The sequence below is a fragment of the Lithobates pipiens genome, unplaced genomic scaffold (assembly GCF_037356315.1).
Source record: "Lithobates pipiens isolate NorthernLeopardFrog02 unplaced genomic scaffold, aLitPip1_a1.2 Scaffold_19, whole genome shotgun sequence".
Lineage (NCBI taxonomy): Eukaryota > Metazoa > Chordata > Amphibia > Anura > Ranidae > Lithobates > Lithobates pipiens.
The window spans coordinates 497,276,763-497,302,740 of NW_027507764.1; the positions used below are offsets into that span (position 1 = coordinate 497,276,763).

Here is a 25,978-nt window from a genome sequence, read left to right on the forward strand (position 1 = left end):
TGCGGTTTGTTTCTTGCTGGGGACATTTCCCTTAATTTCCTAATTTAGACAATAAACAAGAAGCGAGGGGAATTCCTGTGGACAATTGTTACAGAAATAAACAAATGTAGTCATTGGAGAATTTCCCTTCCTGTGTTCTGGAGACAACTGTAAAAAAAAATGTGATTTTGCCATGTGGTCACAAGGACAAACAGTTTGGCCCAGGGTTCTAACCAGTGGTGTTTTTTATTTTATTTATTTATTCTTGGGTGGGGGGCAGCAAACTGGGTGAGACATCATTGGCCAATATTCAGTCCCTAGTATCATTCGCTGGTGTCACACAACTGGGTTGGGCATCGTTGGACCTGCATGTTAAGTGTCACTTAGTCTTATGGCTAAGATTTTTGACCCTGCAGTGCACGTCTTTGTCTTGACTATTGCTACTATTTGGATCCTTTTCTGAAAGTTGGATCAAATGAAAGTGGTAGTGCTGCAAATATAACAAAATCAGATTTCAGCTGTGCTATTCTGTCAGATATCAGAAAACCTGATAGCTATGCGACAACCCCACTCTTTTTTTTTTTTGGTTTCTCCACTGTTAAAAAACCATTCTGTTGGTCTACTTTGAAATGGCTGGTGTGTGGTTGACAGGTCCTGGAGACCCTCTATGCAATTCTCCAAGCAAGTTGACAACTAGGAATCTAAAGGTTATTACCTTTTTAAAATGGTTGTAGTGTAAGGTCATCGACATGAAGAAATGGCAAACAAAAGCTACTGACCGTGTACCAATAGTTGAATGTTTTTGGGTTTAGTTCCCCTTTAAGTCACTTTTTAGTAGACTAGAAGCTTTTTATCCAAAGCAAAGTGAAACTGCATTCTTGATTCTTGCACTTTCAATGGATCTTGATAGAAGCATATACAGCCCTGCACAGATGTATACATTTGTTTTGCATTGCACCTTTTAAATATTTTCTATGCTTTAACCAGATGCCATGCAAATCCACCTTCTAATGACCTTTTATTAAAATTGCGCATCATACGTTAATTCTTCATTATGGTGTTTGCTTGCCTACCTGCATTGGGTAGAATTTTCAAAAGTCTTTTACCTCCTATAATTTAAACTTTTTCGTATTAATTCTAATATTGTGAACATGACCTCAGCATAAGCTCCAACATTGTAAAGGCACAAAACCACAAACATGACATTTTTAGATGAGATTTTTTTTATTTTTGCAATATTACATTTAGCTTTTGAATAGCAATGTGTGAATACATTCCCTCGTTTGTAGTAAAACTAAAAGCTAGCAAGAACAAGAATGTAAAGGCTTCAAGACCCACAACCATATAAAAACCTTAATGCAAATTAAAATTTGGTATGATTTCGATAGAAACAATGAAAATGTTCTGCTGGTGGGGGAGCCTTCTCTGCCTGCAGAACACCAGTGACCACTGCTGGCGTCCATAGCCGCTTGTAGTGATCGTGTGCAAAAAAATCAAACTGTTTGTCCTAAAATCTGTCGCTGTATCAACCTCAGTACAATCGGCCTGCCTATAGATGGATTGAATCTCAGCCAGTCCTTGCTGAACCAGCTGAGATTCAATCCATCTATGGCCAGTTTAGGACCAATATTTTTTTCAGGTACTTGTATAGCACTGTCAATTTACTCAGCACTTTACATATACACTGCACATTCACATCAGTCCCTACACTCAAGAAGTTTACAAGCTTAAGGTCCCTAACTCACATACATACACATACTAGGGCAAATTTAGACAGGATCCACCTAACCTACCAGCATGTCTTTGGAGTGTTGGAGAAAACCGGTGTACCCTGAGGAAACCCATGCAGGCACAGGGAGAACATGCAAACTCCAGGTAGTATCGTGGTTGGGATTCTAACCAATGACCCTTTTTGCTGTTAGTGCTTGCCAGGAGGGGTATATTTGCAGCAGTTTACTCCAGGGGCACCTAACCTTGTAAATTTAGGTAGGTTATAAACTTCCACAGCATCAAATAAGCCTCCGAAATCAGAGGTGAAACAGGTCAAGTGTGGCAGATCTAGATTTAAGCCTGGTACAAACTGAGGACCTGTCCGCTCTGGTCAGAGGCACTATAAGAACGATCCAACATTAGTACAGTGATTTATTTTATTTTTTTTCCCTGCTGAGCTGTTATGTTCTGACAGGGGATGCCCCCCACCCCTGCCAGAACACTCCGATCAGCACTCTCCACCGTTGGCTGAACACGCTGATCAGGAGCCAGTTGGATGCTTGTTTTCCAGCATGTTAGTCCAACAGAAGCCAGCCAAATGGCCGGCTTCTGTGGGACTGGCTGTCATACACATTAGTTGAATGTCAGACAGTTTGTGTGTGTGTGTGTGTGTGTGTGTGTTAATGTATATGTAGGGTGAACTTCTACTTTAAGCCCCACAACACTAAAATCCCTGCATCTAACACTAACCTATCTAACCCTATAAAGACTAAATCAGTATACATAACGTCTCTGAAGCTAATCTGACCTGATTCCACTCTGAGCTGTTTGAGTGTGCAGAGGACACATTTAACAGAAGCCCCATAGTAAGTCTATGGGTGACATCACTCCCTATTCATTTGACAGCCATTAGTGGCTGTGTTCTCTGCAGAGCTTCTGCCGCTAAAGATCGGATCGGCTTGAAAAAAAAAGTATGTGTACGGTTTTCTTCTTTACAGGGTTAGTGTTGGATCTGGATGTCTGTAGATGCAGGGATTTTAGTGTTAGGCTGGACTTGCACTTTAAGTCTGATATTTATAATGTCCAAAATCTAAAGATGCATAAAGGGACAAAAACATAAAAGCTCAATGGATCACGGCAATGAAACAAAAAACAAAAATTGCATATCAACATACTGTAGTAAAAAGTCAAACCTTTTTATTTATCTCACCATTTCCATAAAGCCAATAATGAAAAAAAACAAAACGCATAACTCCTGGGAAAATTGTTGCATTGTGCATCAATTACCTTACTGCTCCGTCTTGATTACAAACTCCATCAAGTCACCCTGCATTGTAATGGATCAAAGTCAGTTCCCTCCATGAGCAGAGCCACTTTTCTGCCCTGGGCACCAGGCATTTTTCCCTGATCGTTGTCTTCTGGGGTCCTGGTCCCGTCACGGCTCCATGAGTTCTCCTGCCTAGGAGAGAGGACCTGGTTGCTGCAAGTATGGCCTCCGCCAATGAAATGTATCAGTACTAATTTGGATGCCTGACGGAAAGACCCAGGAATAGAGAAGTATTTTTTTACTTTTTTTCGGGACTGTTGCTCCAGGTAAGTAATATGAATATTTTTTTTTTTTTCAATCTGTCAGCAATTTAGTTGAGGGAAAGGGATTTTATTTTATTGTATTTTAACTTTACTGTCTCCCTTTTTATATTGTAAAGTGCCGTGTAAACTGTTTGGCGCTGTATAATAAAGGAGGTTGGACTCTGAAATCCTATACATTGCCACTTATAAAACTGGCCACAATTTAACTATCCATACACTGTATCATATCAAAGTCACAGTTGAACCTTTTTTTTTTTTTTTTTTTTTTTTGTAACTGGCTAGATAAGAATGCTGGGGAGACTGAAAACTTACTCACTTTAGGTCCTTAAAAGGATACCAAGTATCATTGATTGGGCCACCTGGATCAATTCTTCAACTATATTACCAACCTGTGAAATTGTCATAGATAATTTACAATGTGACAATGGCCGGTTGTTGAGCAGCTGCTAGAATTCTGATTTGTTAAACACAGAATGTCTTCCAGCACCAAGTGATATTGGATCTAAAACTCTCAACGCAATGTAATAACATAAACATTATATCCTCTTTAGTTACTGTAGTAAAGTGACAGTAATACATGGCAAAGAAAAGATCTATACGGCATAATCTAGAATAGAGATAAGCGAGCATGAATAATTGTGAATCCCAGAGTACACAAGGCTGTACTCAATTAGCACTTTGCTTGTTAATTGGCAAACATATCCAGTAAAGTAGGTTATAGCACAAAATCACTAAGCGTGGCAGCTCCACCATACTGTGTAGTATTGTTGACATGTCGTTTTTCTTTAAAAAAACAGGTCATGACAATCTCAACTAAAGGTTGCATCATAAGCATCCGTGTATATAGGTCAAATATCATTGCGAAAAAAGTTTAAACGTTGGGCATAAGCCAAAAAAATTAACAGGACAGGCAATCTCAGAATGTCCTCATCTATTATGCATTAAATAGATGCATATTAAAGGCCTTATAGTTGAGTAAACATAATGTATATCAAGTACCTTTTTGCATGCACTAAGGTACCAACTATCAACATACATTATGGACAGTACAGTTGGTACTATGTGGATATATCCATCCCAGGTTGATCTTTCCTTCCCTGGTTGCAAACGCACCGGATTAAATGCTAGTCTGAGGTTTTTTTAAATCCTCTGAGCATAATTGCACTATATAGGGACAGCTATTATGGGGGACTATGCATCGCATGTACAACGTTTTGTTGCAACTTTCTCAGACAGAACTGTGCCTCCAAATTCTAAAAATGGAGATGGAATTTCTTGATTAGGAATACTTCCAGTTGTGCCGCTCCCATGTCACAGGATTTAATTGACAGCAGAGGGAGACAATGGCTCCTGCTGCTATCAATCCATCCAATGAGAGAGCAGCTGGAGCTACTGTGTTCGTGCACATCTCTCGACCGTATCAGACTCTGCTAAGAAAAAGGGGGGGGGGGTGCTGCAGTAGAGAATGTGTTTCACCATAATGCAAAGGGTGCATCAAGGTGAAAAACCTTAAGGCATTGGAAACACTTTAAGGTTTACTTTGGCCTTTTTAATAGAATATTCCAGTTTCCTAAACAATTGGAATTTCTGCACTTTTAATGTAATATACAAACTTGGAGGATTGGCCGATGGCCAGGTAACTAGCGTTTTCAGAACATCAGCAGTAGCATTTTTTTTACTACTAGTATAATTTTGGCTCAGGGTGTGTAGGCTTTCCCAGAAAGTGATTTGCTACCATAATTTTAAACCTAAGCTTCAAATCCTATCTAAAGTCTTAAACGGGCGTATGGGATCCTCTCCTGTGCTGAAATTGTGTGTTCTGATTTTACTGCACACTGTGCTTCCCACAGTGTACATAAGAAGCTGCAGCAAGTCAGTGGTGCCCTCCTTTCCTGGCTGGAGGACACCCAGTATCTGGTGCTTTTTTTTTTTTCCTCACAGCCCTACTGTTTCTGGCCCCACTGCTTTTTATTTTGTGAATTTCAATTGTTTTCAATTTATGGAGGCTCAGCATCATGTGTGTTGCTTAGGGCTTGGGAATGGCCATTCCCTTCTGTCTACATCCACCCATTAGGGATTGAGGAGTACTGATGCAGGGTGCTGTAATGAGAGTTATTACAACAAAAATGCCTAGTTTAAACCTACAAGTACTGTTTCACTTTTCCTATCTACTGAATATTCAAAATGGCAAATGCAATAATTTAGAGTTTGGATAAAATGATTAGTGTAGTAAAACTTTTTTCATAGATAAAAAAAAATATATATATTTGTCATGGGTCTATATGTAGAGCTGTGCCAGAGGTGGATGCCCCCCACTGTGCTTCCGTAAATGCTGCCCGGGGCAATACTCTCAATGTCAGACCAAAAAGGAAATGAGGACAAAGTAGTTTTGGTTACAAATAAGGTACAGTTGGGAGCAATGCTCTGACTGTCACTGTGTTGCTATATGGCCAAGTCAACCCATTGTTGGATAATACCTGGGCCATCCTTTTATAGTTTTTATCCTCTGAGTATTATTAATTCAAAGCTTTTGTATTAAAACCACCTTGTATATGAAGCTAGCTTTTCGGAATTTGAATACCTTCAACGATATTTGTTATGAGTCAACTTTATACATGTTGTAGAGTAACTAAACCTTCAGTATTTGTACCCTGTGTGTCTAATGCTTTTATAGTGTTTCATGAGCTCAGGGAAAAATGATGATCATTCTAGTTCATTCTGATTAAATATGGAGAACTGTGGAATGCCCATCTTTCTCTAAAGGTGCATTTGAGTGATGCGCCATGCTTAGTGCAGGAACCCATAGGAATAACACTAGCTGCACCTGGCTTGCTGCCTATGCAATTTCACATGGTGTATCTGTAACAAAAATGCACTGTACCATACTAATATTTAGTTCGTAGACTAAGTTTGTGCTGATGAGCATTTGTCAAATGCTGCATTTTCAAGTTGAATGCATGCATTTTAATGGAAAAGGCAATGCTTGACTCAAGTCTGCATTTGCCATGTTTTGCTCGCTGTACTGACTTACTTTTGCCGTGCAACATGATGCAGTCCCTGAACTGCCATGTGTACTGCCCATTTTAAAGTCGGTGAGATTTTGGTGACTTGCATTTTGACTTGTGCTCCAAATGCCTGTCAACGTGTGCTCTAAAGTAGGCACCAGCCTTGCAATTTCATTCAGAACACCACAAAGTGTCAAACTCAAACTTAGAAGTAGCCTGGCTAGATACAAATATGTTACTGACCTATCTTATTATATGCAAGTTCAAGGTCTGTTATACTTTATTCTTGCTTCAAAGCTTGCCGAGTCCCTGACCTGGAACAAGCCTACAGCAGTGAAGTTTTGACATTTGAAATTTACATGCTTGTTCCAGGTCAGTGATTGACTAAGTCCAGGAGCTTTCATTGTCAGCAATGACTAGTTATTAAGCCTTGCAGAATCCAGCCCTGGCCCACCCACACCTTATAGTTGATCCCTTAATTTAATGCAATGAGGTGCAGACAAAGGCCATATCTTTTGCAAGTTTAGTATTTACACCTTTGCCCTGAAAGTCAGGAGGAGCCCCCTGGTACTTGCCAGCGCATAAATGTAATGGCGTATATAGAAAGATATCACAGCATGCATTACTCATTGCAATAAGCCAGGTTTGTTTTACATGGGTCTCTGCAGTCCATTCTAGGGCCATACTAAATCTGTTTCAAGAACCGTATTGAATCTGTTCTTCTTTTGTTGACCTCACCCAGCCCATTGAACATTTCAGAGGAGCTTAATATCCTACAGTTTTGGACATCATCCGGTATCTGTATTGTAGCCTACATGCATAACCTTAGTCAGAAAGTGAGATCAAGCAAACATTTGTAGTATCCAGACAACAATGATCTGTCTCATTCTCAGACTAATGGCTTCAGTACAGTTATATATTTTTTTTTTTTTTTTTTTTAAGGTATGCAGTGGGACTGTTATAGGGAGCTGTAACCACATCCAGTGTGTAAAAGCAAACTAAGAAATGTGTGCAACTGTTAGATGCAAACAAATACAACCCTTTTTTGATGCATCTGAACAAGCAACGGGTTTTATTTTGTTGACCATTTCTAAATTGGTCCAAAACCAGGGTTTTTCAGAAGGTCATATTATAAAGTCCTATCCTGTCATTTCATCTGTTTTGTCTTTTTGATAGGTCTGTCTCCTCCATCATACACGTTCCCTGCACCGACGGCTGTAATTCCAGCTGAGGCCACCACCCTGTACCAGCCCTCGCTGCTCCTGAATCCTCGGGCCCTAGCACCAACAGCTGCATATTACCCAGCTGGAGCTCAGCTCTTCATGAACTACACTGCTTACTACCCTAGGTAAGCTTTTTCAGAAGATCTGGATTTTTTTTTAATTAAAACTTGCGTATCGCATTATTATAACTGTGTATATCAGGGGTGCCCAACCAGTGGCCCGGGGGCCACATGTGACCCACGATCTCCTGCTCTGGTATTGCAGTGTTGGCAAGCCCAGATCGTGGGTTGCAGACTCTACATTCCAGAGCATCAGTGCTGTGAATGAACCCCAGTGGTAGAGGATGCAAAGGGCCGCAGAGCCGCATAGGCCTATGCTTCCTGTATAGTGCCAACTCCTGTCGGGGTGGTGTAATACCAAATGCACTCTGCCTGGGACAGCTAGCGATACCCTAAAGGGGGGCTATTATTAAAGGTAAGTTTATTACTAAAATCAGTGAATATATGGGTATATCTGTTCTGCAGTGGTTTACTGGGCTGCTTTGCAACTGATTTGCAAGTGCAGCGTAAAACACCTGCGGGTTACCTGCACTGAGCCATAGACTTTTATTCTATTACCTGCGGGTTTGGTGCACTTTCAGAAAGGGCACCACACCTGCAGGATTGAATAGACGTCTATAGCAATTTGCAGTTAACCTGCAGGAAAGCCACAGGTGCACTGCGCTGCACCCTCGGTGTGGGCAAACCCACCTACCTCCAATCCGATAAATAAAAAAACAGAAGGGGGGATCTGTCCCCTTTTTATCTGGGCAGATTGGATCAGAGGGCTCATAGTGGGGTGGGATGTGTCGGTGTTTGCTCTACATATGCAGAATGGACATGGACCTGTCATCCGCCCACTCATTGTGGCCCGTGACCAGTTACCAAGTCGCCTAGGTTGCCCTTGCTTTTCAAAAGGTTGGGCACCCCTGGTGTATATGAACTGATAATTATTTCATGTTTTCCATTAGTCATCAGCAGGTGGCGATCCTAATAAATAATGTTGCCTGTTTTTATTCTCAAAACATTTCTGCTTCACTGAACCAACACAAACTGGTTTAGACCCTCTTAGAAGTCCCTTAACAGATGGTATCCTAAGCAGTTGTATAGTCAGATTAGTGAAAGGTGTCAGATTACATTGGGTTACAGCACTGGCCCTTATACACAATTTATATAGCACCAACAGTTTACGCAGTGCTTTACAATGTATGGGGAGGGGGGGGGAACCAACACAATTACAGTAAAATACAAAAGGTACTGGAGGGCCCTGCTCGTAGAGCTTGCATTCTAAAGGGAGGGGGTGGTACAAAAGGTAATGGCTGCAGAGAATGATTTGATGGGGGTGGCTCGGACAGATGGGTGTGGGATAGGCTTCCCTGAACAAATGAGTTTTCAGGGATCTCCTAAATGTGGACAAGGTAGTGGCTGATCAGATATACTGGAGCAGGGAGTTCCAGAGGATGGGAGAGGCTCTGGAGAAGTCTTGAAGGCGAGCATGAGAGGAGGTAACAAGGGCGCTAGAGAGGAGGTCCTGGGAGGAGTGGATGTCTCTTAATAAGTTTTAGGTGAAAATTGTAGTGGCTTTCCTCCTTAACAGGCCTTGTTCTTCTACACAATGTTCCACCATGCACCCCTTTGAAGAACATCAGACCAGGCTTTTGAACAGTTCAAGAAACTTTACTGTATGCCTCTGAACATTACAGGTCAATGCATACTCGGTCCTCACTAAGCTGTAGCTGCCCAAGCATACCTGTTCAGGTGTAAGTCTTAGACTGGAGTCCATTTATGAACAATCCCCTTGTGTAGAAGACGGCCGTGGCTCTGGGCTACATCTTTCCCTGTGATCTGGACCTTTGGTTTTACACACTGTCCCGCTCACTCTCCGAGCCAGGCCTCCCTCCTATTCATATATTGACCAAGGTGGAGGGTAAAATCCAAAAAGCCCAACTCTAGCAGGCACCTACCTACAAGTGAGATTTTAAGCAAAACGGATCATCCATTTTAAAGATTGCAAAGTAAAACTCCCTGGTACCTCCTAAAAAAAAAAATATATAGATATAGATATAGATATAGATATAGATATAGATATAGATATAGATATAGATATAGATATAGATATAGATATAGATATAGATATAGATATAGATATAGATATAGATATAGATATAGATATAGATATAGATATATAGATATAGAAAGCTAAAATACCTTTCTACATTCTCATGTAGGAAATCTCTTATCTTCTTGTTTTGAAGTCGCTTATCTTTTGTTATTGTTTTAAAAAGTTTGAGACATTTTGGCCTGGCTAGTTGACATGTCATCTGCTGAATAGCTCCCAATACTTTGCTAACTTTTCCTCCTCCATGGCCCCCCAGAGGGATTCTCTGTGGCCAATAAGAGCACCTCGTACAGGATAATGGTTGATGAGGAATAGGCCTTGTCCCCATATTTGGGAAATGTGACCAATTCCAGTAATTGTCGTGGCACGGTAAAACCCAGATAAGGTATGAAAAGGTATAATACTTACCTGTTGCCTCTGCCTGGTATCTTTGCTCTCTGCATCACACAGTTCAGGATCAGGCTATCTAAATGTAGCACTGGCTCCCCAAGTAGCTGAGATTAATGGGCTTACCGTTGCATTCACCTCAATTTGCGTCTAGGGGTTTCCCGAGGTAGATGGCCTAAGAACTATAGAGACTGATGACAAATCCACTTGAAGGGATTTTCTCAAATCGCCTTTCAGGACAACCCCGGAGAGAGTGTAGCTCCACCTTGTAATCAGGAAACACATGCCCACTTTAAAAACACCTCCTCTTCCTCCATGGCTTCAGTTATTGTGTTTCCTCCTTGGAGGAAGCATGTGCCTGAACCAGGGAGAGCTACACTCTCTGTAGGGGAGTAAGGCTTACCTTTCGTTGCAGGTTGTTTCTCTTTGACCCCCAGCAGCATCTCCACGGGGAGAGGACTCCTGGAGCTCCTGGTCCCGCCATCTCACGGGAGTAAGGACCCTCGGAGTGCCGGCGTCGGGTGCCCGGTGTCCGCTTGGTAGCGCAGGGAGGGCTCTGTTGCTGGCGGAGGCCGCTGCAGGTCAGCGGCATGGCTCCGTTTTCGGCGCCGGGTCCCGGGCGGCGACTGCGTCGTTCACGGTGACGCGCGGGCGCTCTGAGGGGGCGTGGCGCCGTGGTTCAAGCGCCTGGAACGCAGGGGTCATGGGGCGGGTCAGGTGACCGTGTGCTTCCGGCCGGCCTTGATGACGCGGCGGCCGGGAAAATTTAAAATGAGAGCTGTTTGTAAAATAGCTGCCTCACTCAAACGATGGAAGAGTGCAAGCCAGCTATGGCGGAGACAGGCGCCCCCAGCACCGGTCCAGCCCAGGTACGTAAGGTGCACTGGCACCCTCTGCTTTACTGTGGGCTATGTCTTTGTCTGTTCCCCCCTCTTGGGGGCCTGTCGCTGCAGGTCAGAGGTGGACTTCGCTCTGACCTTTTGCAGCCTAGTTCTGGGGTCTCACTAGTGGTCTGTTTGGTGGTGGGTCTCTGCACTGGCTTGGTGTTAAGCAACTGGTTGTTGAGAGCTTTTAGTGAGTTAAACCTGTATGTCGTTTCAGGAAAAATCACTAGGAAAAGCTAGACCAGGTCAGAGAAAATGTCCTTCTTGCAAAACCCCCCTCAGAGATTCATGGCAGAAGGCAATGTGCAGAAATTGTATCAGAGAATTGGTGGAAGAGGAAACATCTCAACAATATAAGGATTTGTTTTCTTCGGTTAAAGAGCTGACAAACTCCTTGAGTTCAGTCAGGTCCATCCTGATACAAAACCCTCCCGCACAGACCGAGCCTCAGAACTTACCGCCCAGCCCCAGGGCGTCGTCATCCAGACAGGTGGAAACTGAAGAGTCTGGAGACGAAGGGGGTAGTACTCTCATCTCCTTCAGGGATTCTGAGGAGGAGGAAGAGGAAGAAGATAGCAGGGGCTCCAAATTCAAGCTATCACTAGAGGAAGTAGATGATATTCTAAAAGCAATCTACACTACTCTAGAAATTCAAGAAGAAAAAGTACAACTGTCAGTTCATGACAAAATGTACCAGGGGTTGGACGAAACAAAACGGCGAGTTTTTCCTGTCCACAGGGTCCTCTCAGATTCAGTGAGAAAGGAATGGAAGGACCCAGAAAAAGCCCCTTTCTTCTCTAAAGCTCTCAAGAGAAGGTTTCCCTTCGAAGATAAGGACTCAGAGGTTTGGAACAAGAAACCCAGAGTCGATGCAGCTTTCTCGCAGGTATCCAGACGAACGGATCTAGCCTTTGAGGATATGGGGATCCTTAAAGACCCAATGGACAAAAAAGCTGACTCCATCCTTAAAAAAGCTTGGGATGCTGCGTCAGTCAGTCTAAAACCAGCAATGGCGGCTACGGTGGTGGCCAGGAATCTGGAATGTTGGGTAGAGAAGCTGAAGAGCCATATTGAGGCGGGGACACCCCGCAAGGATCTCTTAGAGTCCTTTCCACTGATCCTGAATGCAGTCAAATACATGGCGGATGCATCAGCAGAATCGGTTAAACTGGCCGCTAGGTCTTCGGCTCTTGTAAATTCAGCCAGGAGAGCAGTTTGGCTGAAAACATGGTCTGGGGACACTGCTTCTAAGGTCAAGCTGGGTGGTCTTCCCTTCTCGGGTGACTTGCTCTTTGGTCCCGATTTAGAGTCTGTGCTGGATAGAACAGCCGATAAAAAGAAGGCTTTTCCAGTTAAGAAAAAGCAGATTGCCAAAAAGAATTTTCGTGCTTTTCAGCAGTCCCATAAAGACCAGGAGCACAAGAGCAGATGGGGTTCACAGAAGGGCAGAGGCAGGGGTGGAGTCCTCTTTAGATCTCCCCCAGAGCAGTCCTCTAAGAACAAGTGACAATATCTCCCCAGTGGGGGGGAGACTGTCAGCTTTTCGCGAACAATGGGACAGGCTGTCTCCAAATCTGTTCGTGAAGAGCCTTGTCGATCAGGGGTACAGGTTGGAGTTTTCAGAACCACCCCGAGCAGGTTTTATGTGACAACATTGCCAAGGGATCAGGAGAAGGCCTCTGCAATGAAGCTGTTGTTACAGGAGCTGATACAGCAAGAGGTTCTGATCCAAGTCCCAGTAAACCAGCAGGGCGGGGGTTTTTATTCACATATTTTTCTGGTGAAAAAACCCTCAGGGAAGTACTGTCTAATCCTGAATCTGAAATTCCTGAACAGGTTCATTCGGTACAAACATTTCAGGATGGATACAATTTTCTCCATCACAAAGCTGTTGACCCCAGAATGCTTCATGGCATCCCTGGACCTAAGGGATGCCTACCTTCATATACCAATTCATCAGGCATCGCAGCAGTTCCTGCGCCTGGCATTGAAGGTGGGGAGTTCGGTATGGCACCTCCAATTCAGGGCTCTGCCGTTCGGACTCTCGTCCTCTCCCAGGGTCTTTACGAAGATTATGGCAGAGGCCTTGGAGCCCCTGAAATTGAAGGGGATTCCAGTCGTTCCTTATCTGGACGACCTTTTTGTTTTTTGCAGACTCCAGGGAGCAGGTCCTAGTCAATCTCCAGAGGGCCCAGTCTCTCCTCGAGGGCCTGGGATGGCTTCTAAACCTAGAGAAGTCAATCCTGACCCCCTCACAGGAAATGAAATTTCTGGGGTATACATTAAATTCGATTCTCCAGAAAGTTTTCCTGCCGTTGGAAAAACTGGAAAAGTTACAGCTAGCTGTACAGCGGATACAGAGCAACCAGACAGTCTCAGTCAGGATGGCTATGGCAGTTCTGGGCCTGCTTACGGCAGCAATCCCGGCTGTTCAGTGGGCCAGGTTCCATTCCAGACCCCTTCAGAGGGAGGTTCTGTCAGGCTGGTCCCATCAGGATCCTTTGGAAAGACAGCTAAAAATTTCGTCAAAGACGAAAAGAGCTCTTTGGTGGTGGAGAGACCAGGCAAACCTCTCAAGGGGCCTGGTGTGGACCTTTCCTGTGGACAAGCGCCTTACTACAGACGCAAGTGTCTGGGGCTGGGGAGCCCATCTGGATGGTCAGACATCTCAGGGGGTCTGGTCCAAACAGGAAGCTCAAAGATCATCCAACTGGAGGGAGTTGAAGGCGATCTTTCTGGGTTTAGTGGCATTTCAGCAGAGTTTGAGAGGCCACCATGTCCAGGTGTTGTCAGACAACACAACAGCGGTTACCTACATTATGAAGCAAGGGGGAACCAGAAGCAGGAGCTTGATGGAGCTGGCCAATCTGTTGTTAGCCTGGGCAGAACAGAACACAGCCTCACTATCGGCAGTGCATCTGAAGGGCTCTCAGAATTTGTTTGCGGACCTCCTAAGCAGGCGCAAATTGCTAGAGGCAGAATGGAGTCTGAATCAGGAAGTGTTCCTGATGATCCCCGAGGCCTGGGGGGTTCCACAGGTAGACCTTTTTGCCAGCCAGCAGAACTCAAAGGTGGACAGATTTTTTTCTCTTCACCGAGGAGATGCAGCAATAGGGTTGGATGCATTCGCTCACCCCTGGCATTACCAGCTGTGCTATGCCTTTCCCCCCTTTCCTCTAATTCCACTAGTACTGAGGAAATTCAGGGAAGAAAGGACAGACTTAATACTAGTCACTCCTTTTTGGCCAAAAAGGCCCTGGTTCGCGGGTCTTCGAAACCTAGCCTCGAAGCCCCCATGGAGGTTACCACTCAGAAAAGATCTGTTATCCCAGGGGACAGTAAGTCATCCAGAGGTGGAACTCCTACAGCTAACCGCCTGGTTTCTGAGGAAGACCTATTAAAAGCCAAAGGTCTCTCAGATAAAGTAGTAAAGACCCTGCTGTCTAGTAGGAAGGCAGTTACACAGGCAATTTACATGAAGGTCTGGAAAAAGTTCAACTCCTGGTGCAGTTCTAGAGAACTCAAGGTCAAGAGCACGGTGTCAGTCTTGGAGTTTCTCCATGAAGGAATGGAGAAAGGTCTTGCAGCCAGTACCCTGAAGACTCAGGTGGCTGCCTTATCAGTTTTCTTTGAAAAGACTTTATCTAAAGAAACTTTAATTTCTAGATTTTTTTAGGGCTCTTGCTCGAAATAGACCAGTAGCCCTTAAAGACTTTCCCAGTTGGGATTTGTCTACAGTTTTACAGGGTCTCTCGGGAGCACCGTTTGAACCCTTACAGGAAGCTTCTTTACAGAAGGTGGTTTTAAAAACAATCTTTTTGGTGGCCATCACCTCGGCCAGGAGAGTCAGCGAGCTCCAAGCTCTAGCTATTACAGAACCCTTCCTTAGAATTTATCAGGACAGGGTGGTACTGAGGACGGATCCAGCATTCCTACCGAAAGTATCCTCAACTTTACATCGATCACAGGAAATAGTGTTACCTACATTCTCTGCAACCCCAGCAAATGCAGGAGAGGAAGTTTTTCACACATTGGATGTGAGAAGGTGTCTATTACAGTTTCTGAAAGTTACTAAAGATTTTAGAAAATCAAACGCCCTCTTCGTGATATTTTCTGGATCACGCAAGGGGGAGAAAGCTTCTAAAAGTACGCTGGGTAGGTGGCTTAAGTTGGCTATAACAGAAGCCTATAAAGCAAAAGGAGAAATACCTCCCTCAGGTATTGCTGCCCACTCTACTAGATCCACGGCAGTTTCCTGGGCTGAAAGGGCCGGTGCAACGCCTGAACAAATCTGCAAGGCTGCCACTTGGTCCAGTTATTCGACATTTCTCCGGCACTACCGGTTAGATCTACTGTCTGCAGCAGATCAGGCCTTCGGCAGGAAGGTACTGCAGGCAGTAGTCCCGCCCTAGGGTAAGTTTCTCGGTTATCCTCTCCGGGGTTGTCCTGAAAGGCGATTTGAGAAAGACTAAGTTAGACTTACCGGTGACGGTATTTCTAAGAGCCTTTCAGGACAACCGTTACTTCCCTCCCTAAGTTATGCTTAGTAAATGTATTAAGTTCTACCATGGTGTTGTGCTTTCTGTGCTTTGTTTTCCAGCGTCGGAAGGCCACAATAACTGAAGCCATGGAGGAAGAGGAGGTGTTTTTAAAGTGGGCATGTGTTTCCTGATTACAAGGTGGAGCTACACTCTCTCCGGGGTTGTCCTGAAAGGCTCTTAGAAATACCGTCACCGGTAAGTCTAACTTAGTCTTTTATTAGCGAAAAGTAGTTAAACAGCCTATCGATATATGATCAGAGGGTTTAGGTGAAAAGTCCAGGTACTCTTAGTATCAAAGTCAGTATGAAAAGAACTCTCTCACTTTGAATAAATGCAGAGAATAGCCATTCACAGCTGCATCCTCACCCTAGTTGGATAGTCCTTCTCTCACCAGGCCTAGCAGCCAACAGGGTGCTTGAGTCAGGTACAAGTCTCTGCCGCAGACTGTTGTAGAACACGAACAAGGAAACTTTCACACTTGTAGAACACTTGTGTTGTACCAGTATCTTGCAGCTGGTCCGGCGATACTGCACGAGATTGGATTCACTTAAGTTATTCAGCTTTACCAGGCTCTTGTTCAGAAGCCAACCCTTGCGTGTCCTTCTCCCAAAGAGTCCTCCCCTGGATAACTTTGAAGTTGCTGGGCCTCTCTACAATTTGAGACGGCACCTCTGAATCCTTTGTTTAGTTTCCTCGCCTCAGGCTAGCCCGCCCGAGACGTAAAGTCGGGTGGATCTGCACCCCAGGCCATGGAAGTCCTGGGGGATGGTCAGGAGGACCAGGACCATGCAGTAAGAACATACTTCTGGACCAGAACCCCAAAACACGTGATGTCCACATCTTAAGTAGCCTCTCCTTGAAGGCACAGCAAGAGTGACACTCCCACTGGGCTGGTTCAGAGAGAATGTAACCTTAAAGCACCCAACCAGACTGTTTCCATTCCTGCCAAAAGTGACACCGCCCCCATTGGCCAGGCAGAACACCCTATAGTCCAGTCAGACTGATGCTGAGTTCCAAATTTGCAGTTAGACCCAAACCAAACTGCAGTTTAGGTGTAACATTAAATTTCAAAAACGCATATCGCATGCTCTTCAGGAGCTGGCGCTACATACATACCTGCAAGTGTCTGTTGCAGAGAGTTCTTTGCCAGCTGTAGCTCTAAAAAAGTGAGCTACACTGAGACAGGCATGCAGAATACCACTTTTGCAAGGATCTTTAGAGCTTTTATTTTTGTTTTGCAATGACTCGGTGGAGGTTATTTACGAAAGGAAAATCCACTTTGCACCGAAAGTCCACTTGGAAGTGCAGTCACTCTAAATCTAAGACTCCTTTCACACTGGGACATTTTTCAAGCGTTTTTCAGGAGCTCTAGCGGTAAAAAAAAAAGCGCCTGTAAAGCGCTTGAAAGAAGCCTCATCTGCAATCCCAATGTAAAAGCCAGAGTGTTTTCACACTGAGGCGCTGTGCTGGCAGGGCGTCAAAAGTCCTGCAAGCAGCTTCTTTGCAGCGCTTTTGGAGCGATGAATACACTGCTAGTTAAAGCGGTGCTTTACGAGCGTTTTTCGGGCACCAACATTTTGAAAGAGCTCTTAAAGCACTTGGGCTTTCACAGTGGGATTGCAGATGAGGCTTCTTTCAAGCGCTTTTTTTTTTTTTTTAACGCTAAAGCACCTGATAAACGCCCCAGTGTGAAAAAGGTCGAAGGGGAGATCTGAAAGGAGTGGAAGCTCTGCTGATTTTATCATCCAATCATGTGCAAGCTAAAATGCTGTTTTCCTTGCATGTCCCTTTCGGATCTAAAGCGACTGCACTTCCAAGTGCACTTTCAGTGCAAAGTGGATTTTCGTTTTAGTAAATAATCCCCAGTGTCACTTTTAGCGTGAATCCACAGGATTGTAGGAATGCACAGAAAATGTATTGTGCTAACAAAAGTAACTGAGGTCATGGTGTCTTCTCTTTACAATGGTAATGTTCCCAACAGGTTGTCTTTGCATTTTTGTTTTTTGGCAGCAGGTTTTTTTCTGTACATATTTAAACCGATACCACCGCGTTAACGCCACAAAGTGTTTTGTTTTCGGTAGTGGGCAGCTTGCAGTGATTCTTGGGAAAGTACATTACATAGCCTAACACACCCAGAGAATGTATGAAGAAGGCAGTACACTTTGTAACAGTATATTTACATTCAAGGGCATTGGGGAAGCAGTAAGTGGGTTATGGGTGAGTGAGCAGCAGTAAATCTCCTTGGAGTAAAAGCTTCTGTAATGAGTAGAAATCTTTCAAGCTGCCAAACAGTTGCCCTGAAGTTAAAATAGCTGTGCGCAAGGTCAGCCTTCCTTTCTTGGCATTGTGCAGCTTCTGTAAAGTTTAAAGAATGTAACCTATGCAGAAAACCTTGCTGTACTTCTATTACTCGATCGTTCCTAAGAGGTGTAGCCCAACATACCTGCTTAAAAGGTTATATTCTGAGATCTGTAAATAGCTTGCTATGATGTTCAATGACCATCCTGAATGGACATGCCAGATAGCTTTGCCGTTTGAAGTTAATGGTCAATTAAGCTCCAAAGGGCAGGTCCCTCTGATCCCTCCTGTATCGATTTGTATTGTAAGTGTACTGTCTGCCCTCATGTTGTAAAGCGCTGCTCAAACTGTTGGCTCTATATAAATCCTGTATCATAATGTAATATTTTTAAGTGCAACTGTTGACAGCCATTTTATAATAAGTTATCCAGAAATTGTCAGGGGACTATGTTCGTGGGTTATGGTAGGAGATGTCACAGAAGAGGTGTTTGTAGTTTAAGCAGGGCAGGTTTTAATTACGGGCCCCTCAGAATCTAGGTAAAGTACCGTCAGAATTTCAGAACTCTTCTCTAAAAGTACAAAAATAATTAGAGGGAATACCCTGTGTATGCATTTTTAATATCTAAAGCAATGTTCATCATTCTTGGGGACCCCCTAAATTACAACCGCTTTTAAAGGCCCATTTACACCAGGTGTGATAGGACTGTACTGAGAAGCCTTGGCCAGCACAGTTCCCAATGCAAAGCCAGACAAAATTCATTTTTGCTTATGAGGGCATTTCACACCATTGTTGGTGTCAGTGCAGCATTTATTGCCACATTTCACTTTGATGCATCCAAAAACTTAAAGCAGGGCTCCACCCAGAAGGGGTTGCTACGCTTGTCTACACCCTCTCAACTCCCCCTGCAGTATTTGTAGCTGCTGACTTTAAAAATGTTTGATTTTTTATTTTTAACAGACTGGAGCTCTTCTTTAAAGCTAAAGTCCAGAAATTCAGCCAAATGTAAAATGTGCTGGCATACTAGGAGTAAAGTCAATGAGGTGCATACCACCTCCTGGACATATTTCTTTCCATTACAGCTGACAGGTTTACAAACTCTGTGAATACATTTGCATTATCCGTGCAAGTCCTAACTTGACCAAACTGTTCCCAAAACAAACTCCAACTCCAGTCCCAGTTTAAAGCCAATCTGGATGACCTCCTTGTAATTAATGATTTTTTTGTTTACTATTACTGCTGCATCATTACTATGGAGTCTGTTCTGGAATCCATAAATATGACTTTTATGGAGTCGGCCTGGAATTAAGGTTTTGCTGATCACATGTTTTTCTTCCTCTACTAGTGACACTATATATTTCAGAAATCCTGCTAAATATCCAGTCCATCAGATGTAAGTTACAGCTCCCAAACATTCCTTATTTGAAACCAAATCCCTCTGTTCCTTTTTAGTTCCTCATTTGTACCCCTTTTTGAATGCTGAAGTTTAGACCTTTTCCTTCATAGATTGTTGTAAAAGGTATCCCTATACTCGTTTTTAAATGTGTTCACCGGGCTAATTTTAACTGCTTTGCTGAAAAATGCAATGAAAGATTACAAAGTAGGATACTTTTTGATGTCCATATGTTGTTACTAGCGCACTATTGTGCATTTTTTCCAGAGCATTCATTAGTTCCTTTGGATGCTTTATAAATTGATTTTAAAGATGGCATCTGCAGTTGACACATTAACTATCTTTACACTGCCTTAATAAAAAAAATGTAAATAAAACCGGTTTATGGATGAATTGAATAAATCAAATAGTGGTCAACAGAGTTGTGCTGAACGTCCTAATTTTACATCACCCTATCTGCTCTTCCCACACAGTCCCCCAGGTTCTCCAAGCAATCTTGGCTTCTTCCCAGCCACAGCAAGTGCCGGCAGTCTGCCTCCACATAATGGAGCCACAGTAGTGCGCATGCAGGGTCTGGCGTATAACTCTGGCATGAAAGAGATCCTGAACTTCTTCCAAGGTTATCAGGTAAGGCCATTTTATTTTTTTGTGGTGGTAAGCATGCTAGGATGTGGGCAATTTTCATGTGGCTTTCTGTGTCTCTAGAAGATGACTTTTTACAGTGGTGGTTCAACACCGAGAAAAGAACAAGACCTTATTTTACTTGCATGGCGCATACTACACCTGTGTGCCCAATGCGAGGGCCACGTTTTACCTGTGCGGTGAGGCAGAGGTGTTCTGTACATCCTCATACAGACAGTTCCATTTAGGTCAGTTGGGTCGCAGCAGCTGATTGGATGCTGCTCTCAATGTGCATTTGGTGCTGTACATCTTAACAGATGCCAGACAGTGTAAGTTTGGGGACATGCACCCATACAGATGTCAAATTGTGAGCAGTGGCTGTGTTTGTGGGGATGTTGCTTTCCAATTTAAATCAATGGGACTGCCTGCACAGGGATGCATGGGACACCTATAGTGTATAAGCAGTCCTATAGTGTAGTATTACAAACAAACCACTTAATTTAAAATTGTGCTTGCCTAAAAAGTAGAACGTGCAAACTGTGCTCTCGATAAAATTAAAGATGGAATCATCACTTCCACTCAGTCCGTGCAAATGTCACTTCGTTGACATGTTTTGTCATATAGATTTTTATCAATAGGAGAAGGCTATATGATTAAAAAAAGTGACGTTGACACTTCACACCGGCCTAACGGCATTCATCTGAGTGTGATGTTTTTTTTTTTTTGTTTGTTTTTTCCATAAGAAAAACCCTTGCAGTGTATTTAAATCCCAACAAGAGGAAAAAAAAACAAAAAGAAAAAACCCTTGCAGTGTAGTCCCTGTACTACATGGTTTGATTGCCTTTTTAGTCTAGGGGCATAGGGTTAATGTGACAACACTTAAGAAATTACACTTTGTTGAATTATTTGAGGGGACGGCAAAATTTACACTTATACAAGCTGTAAGCTCATTACTTTACATTGTAACAAGTCATTAATGCCTATACTGCTGGCAACAAAAATGAGTACACCCCTAAGTGAAAATGTCCAAATTGTCAATATGAGTGGCCTCCATTATTTTCCAGCACTGCCTTAACCCTCTTGGGCATGGAGTTCACCAGAGCGTCCTCTTTTACTCATCCATGATGACATCACAGAGCTGGTGGATGTTGGAGAATTTGCGCTTCTCCACCTTCCGTTTGAGGATGCCCCACAGATGCTTAATGGGTTTTAGATCTGGAGACATGCTTGGCAAGTCATCACCTTTAACCTCAGCTTCTATAGCAAGGCAGTGGTAGTCTTGGGGCCGTTATCCTGTTGGCATTCTGCCCTGCGGCTCAGTCTTCGAAGGGAGGGGATCCTGCTCTGCTTCAATATGTCACAGTACATGTTAACATTCATGGTTCTACGTTTTCACTTAGGGGTGTACTCACTTTTGTTGCCAGTGTTTTAGACATTACTGGCTGTGTGTTATTTTGAGAGGACAGTAAATTTACACTGTTATACAAGCTGCACACTCACTACTTTACATGGTAGCAAAGTGTCATTTCTTCAGTGTTCACATGAAAAGATATAATAAAATGTGAGGGGCATACTCACTTTTGTGAGATACTGTATAAGGCTGGGTTCACACCGCTGCGGCAGCGAGAACCGGATGTGATTCGCACTGCAGTGCAAATCACATCCGATCTCTGTGCGATGCGAGTTCAGCCATACAGATAGTATGGCTGAATTCGCATCACACCCGCCGCAAACTCGCACGGGACCCTTTTTTTGGTCCACAGCAGAATCGGATCGCATGGATGTTCACACCATGCGATCCGATTCCTGTCAGAGTTTGCAGATCGCACTGCGATATGCGGACTGATCTGGGGGTGTCATTAACATTTCACTGACACTCCCAGCAGTCTGCATAGGGCAGTGTTAACTGCCGGCGGGAGGCATGCGATGCGGGAACGCCGCGAACCCAGCTCCGGTGTGAACCCAGCCTAAATACTTGAAGGCAATGTTCACCTTTTTAATAAAAAGTAAAACATGCACGTTACTGGTGAAAATGTGTTTTGTGTGTTTGTGTTTTTTTTTTTTTTTTTTTTTTTAAACAGGAGCCTTGCAAGTATTGCACCTGTAAGCAGCAGTTGAGTGTAATGACAGGCTCCTACTCACGCATGCACACACCTGTTGCCCATTCCTCTGTACAGGCTGTCATTTTCTTTCAGAGCTTTAAGCAGTGTGAATGGACCAGTAAGGGCGCTGAGTGCTCTCCATTCAGTGATACTACAAGTCCTGTGACTGACACATCTGTGTGGGTGGAACATCATAAACCTGTGCCATTTTCAACATGCGACATTGGGTGCAGGGAGAAGAACCTCTGCCCACTGTCACACTGAGGGCGGTACAGATGAGAGGGGTATTGACTACATATTACACTATAAAATGGAATTATTTTTATTTTTTTTGCCCATTGGTTGAATAAAACATTTTAAACTGATTCCTGCACCCACACAAGTGAAGTGGATGCAGGAATCCCCACTGCTGGGATTGTTTTGTGATATTGGGGATTCTTCCCTATTGGCATACATTGATCACTGCTGCAGCTGATTGGCTGCAAGCCATCGATCAAACAAGGTTTTCCAGTCATCCCATTTTAACTATCAGCTTCTGTCTAACAGGGAGGGCTACACACAGATTGAAATCCCTCCAGTCCCTGCTGAACTGCACACATTTAGAGAGTGTGTGTGTGTGTGTGTACAGCTTATGACTTCCTTCAGCAGGCTGCCTCCAGTGCTGTGATTGGTCCCTCACAGCTTCTGTGAAAGTTGGGAATGGCTGTGGTCACACTTCAGTCTCCCCATTGTACTATACTGAGTCCATACCCCTGTATGGTATGTGATGCGGCAGAGAGTGCTGGAACTGGATAGAGCAAGCAAACATAAGTGAGAGGTAATTTCCTGCCCACACTGAAACCTAAATAAGAATTGTACTTTCTATTTCAATAAACCTGCACTGAAAGGAGCAGGGTAGGTTTACAGCACAGCATGGCACAGTCTGGCAGGCAGAGAGGCTCGCGAGAGCAGATTGTCCAACATTCATCCTCTGACATCTTCATTGTGGCTTGGGAAGAGCTCTGGTGTCTGCTGGCTGGGAAGTAGTAATCGGAGCTTCAGTTCTCTCCATGGGGGGGGGGGGCCCCCCCCATACTGCCTTCCGGACTGTGACTGCCCGAACCAGGCATATTGACAGGAACCTGAGCCCAGGAGAGTGAATTTCTCCTTTGGGGAAAGGGATGTGGCTGCTGCTGTAAAGAGGAGGTAGACAAATGAGGAAGGATGCATCCCTTCCCTCCATAGTGACAAGAGGTTGGGCCATAGGGTGGTGTGACAGATTCGTTTGGACAGATTCTTCTGCATGCTTGGAACTTTGTGCCCCCTCCCACACTGTGCCCGGGGCACCTGCCCCTCCCCTGCAGTCCCTGCTCATGTCCAAGACCACAAGGTAAAGGCATGGAGTAGTTAGAGGAACATGATTGATCTGTTGGCATCACAGCCAATATTTGCTTGATTGGATTACTAGAACATCAATCTCACAACATTTCTGTTTTGTATTCCCTTCTCTTTTAGTACTCTCCAGAAGAGGCTCTTCTCCCAATAAGTGACCAAGCTCGGACACTGATCACCCACCCTAAGGAATGGGTGTGCATATAGTTCCTGATGATTGTGGAGGCGGTATGTACGTTATGTTTCTCGGTCTCTAGACCTGTTGCATTACTACATTGTAGCTATATTTTTCTAGCATATTCAAAAATTTGTTGTGTAGTTTTATTTTTTAGCTGAATTTTCATTACATGACTGGTTGTTCTCCAAAAAAATCTTCCTGAAAACCTTTCTAGTTTAGCCATATATGTTATGTTTGTACAGTAGTTTGGCTGGTGATTTCAAGGATAGACCAGTTAAAATAGGCTTATTATGCCTACTGCTTTTTCTCTTTGTAGCCTTAGACTTTTTTTTTTTTCTTCGCATATTTTTCAGTTTTCCTTTTTCCTCCTTCTCCTCCTCCTTCTTTTTTTCTTTTTCCTTTTCCTTCTCCTTCTTCTCTTTTTCCTTTTTTCCTTTTTTCCTTTTTTCCTTTTTTCCTTTTTTCCTTTTTCCTTTTTCCTTTTTCCTCCTTTTAATGTGTTTTATTTTTGTTCTATACCACAGGTTCTCCTCAACTAGTTTATTTTGTAAGCGCTCATCTTGCTAAGCAAGCAAACACCTCTGGTCTCATCTTGATGTAGAAGTTTGACCAGGAATGAATTTTTGCTCATAAAATTATGGAAGCCCAATTAGACTTGAACTTTTACCAGGAAGGTCAACAACTCCTCAATAACTGGGCAGATGAAATGATTTTCCGATGTGCAAAGCTACTGAACCCAGAGCTGCGATCCACTGTAAAAACACTAAGAAAACAATGACTTTCCGACTATATATGAACACATCTTTCATTCAGCAGGTATTATGCTTCCTTAGGAATAGAACAACCTTCGTTTTGGAACTTCATGCATCTACTTCTGCTCCAAAAGTGTTAATACAGCTGGCGATGTTTGTTTATTTTATGTACATTTTTAGTTGACTCATTAAAGGGTTCACGTCATGTAAATGGTTTGCCGTATTTTAGAACCGACTACCGGTTCTGTTGGCATGCTCTGATATATTTGCAAACTTTTTTTTTTTTTTATTTCACATTTAATGTCTAAAACTTTTCAGATGTTCTTTGTAAGCTTTTTAGTTTGATATTAAAAACTGTCGGAAAAAAAAAAAAAAAATTATATAAACAAATAAAAAAAAGTCTTATGTGCTGGTAACATGAAACCAATTGATTGCCTGTGTGTGCGATTGCACTTGCATGATGCACTCCTGACTTGCTTTTGTCAAACCGTGTTTATTTGTTACATTATCTTTATATATAATATATGTATATATTTTTGAGGTTAGCTTTTGAACATTATATATTACAAAACTGCTTTAAGTATGAACTAGTGCTTTATTAATTATTCACTTAAAAAAAATAATTTTTTTTATTGTCTTTATAATGCACGAGTTGGGGGTTCACCAAATGGACCTTCCATCTATTGCCATGTTTGAATAAAGTGTCAAGCCAAGTCATTTTGTTTTTCTTCCGTTTATTATTGGTGGTTGTCTTCACTGGACTGTGCTTCCTTGATAAAAATACAATTGCAATCATAGTTCTAACAATTGCCATATTCATAGTCTTGCCTTACTGTATAATCTAACAGTCACCAGAAATGCACCTAATGCTCTCACCAATCGGCTCTTAAGCAGGCCATAGATGATACAAAATTGCTTGTTTTCCCCCATCAACACAGTGATGGGGGAATGCATCCCACTGTGCTATTTTCTGCCAGTGGGGGTGGGCGGGCAGGGAGCATTTCCTGCCAGCAGAATTCAATAGTTACTGCTACCAGCTATAGCTGCCGGCAGTAGCCGTATGTTGAAAAATCCAACAGGCTGGTTATACTCAACATGGGTACAATTGGCTTATCCATACATCCCTGCTGAACCAGCCAAATTTTGATCGATTTATGGCCGGTGTTCTGTCAAACTGGCTATCGATTAGTGTCTGTCCTGTACTGCGCAGGCGCAGCATGGAGGAGAAGGAGACTCCAAAAGTCTCAGAAGAACGGCGCCTGCGCACTGAGTCCAGGCGCAAGCCCCACCATCCAAGTGGAGATATGGTAGCACATAGTAATGGGGCCCCTAGTGGGTTCGCTTCATGCCTCGGGCATGGCCTCACTTTGTTCGGCTATTTTTTATTCTAACTCTAGGTCCACTTGGATGGTGGGGCTTGAAACTGGACTCAGTGCGCAGGCGCCGTTCATCTTCGGAGGCTTTCGGGATCTCCTTGTCCTCCGTACTGCGCAAGCGCAGTACAGGGCGGACACTATCCGATGGGGGACACTATTTGACACATCACCAGCTTTTGGAAATGGAGTTGGTCTGACATGCTACCTCTTTCTCTGCAATACTTATCAGTGAGGACATTGTGATGTGGGATGTGATTGGCACTGAGCTATGTCAGCACAGAGCACAGGATTGTCAACAGGAAGTAAGATGTTCACTGAAATAAAGGTAATTTAAAGCATTTCCAAGAGCAAATCAGTTACAAAGCCTAACCTGTGAGGGTACAAGTTTCAGACAGGATTCACACCTATGCGAT

General features: G+C 43.5%; 1 protein-coding gene across 7 annotated transcripts in view; it reads left to right on the forward strand.

Moving 5' to 3' along the window:
- The window catches only part of ESRP1 (epithelial splicing regulatory protein 1), a 104,010-nt gene extending 79,108 nt beyond the window's left edge, over positions 1-24,902 (forward strand). For 4 of the 7 annotated variants that reach the window (XM_077493046.1, XM_077493045.1, XM_077493048.1 and 1 more), the window contains exons 13-17: positions 7,461-7,632; positions 19,118-19,165; positions 19,639-19,792; positions 23,383-23,487; positions 23,962-24,902. In XM_077493046.1, the coding sequence (XP_077349172.1) occupies positions 7,461-7,632; positions 19,118-19,165; positions 19,639-19,792; positions 23,383-23,466 (458 nt within the window). In that variant the 3' untranslated portion in view covers positions 23,467-23,487; positions 23,962-24,902. The remainder of the gene's footprint in view (positions 1-7,460; positions 7,633-19,117; positions 19,166-19,638; positions 19,793-23,382; positions 23,488-23,961) is intronic. The other 3 variants (XM_077493051.1, XM_077493049.1, XM_077493050.1) reach the window with 1 other exon arrangement.
- The last annotated feature ends 1,076 nt before the right edge of the window (positions 24,903-25,978 follow it).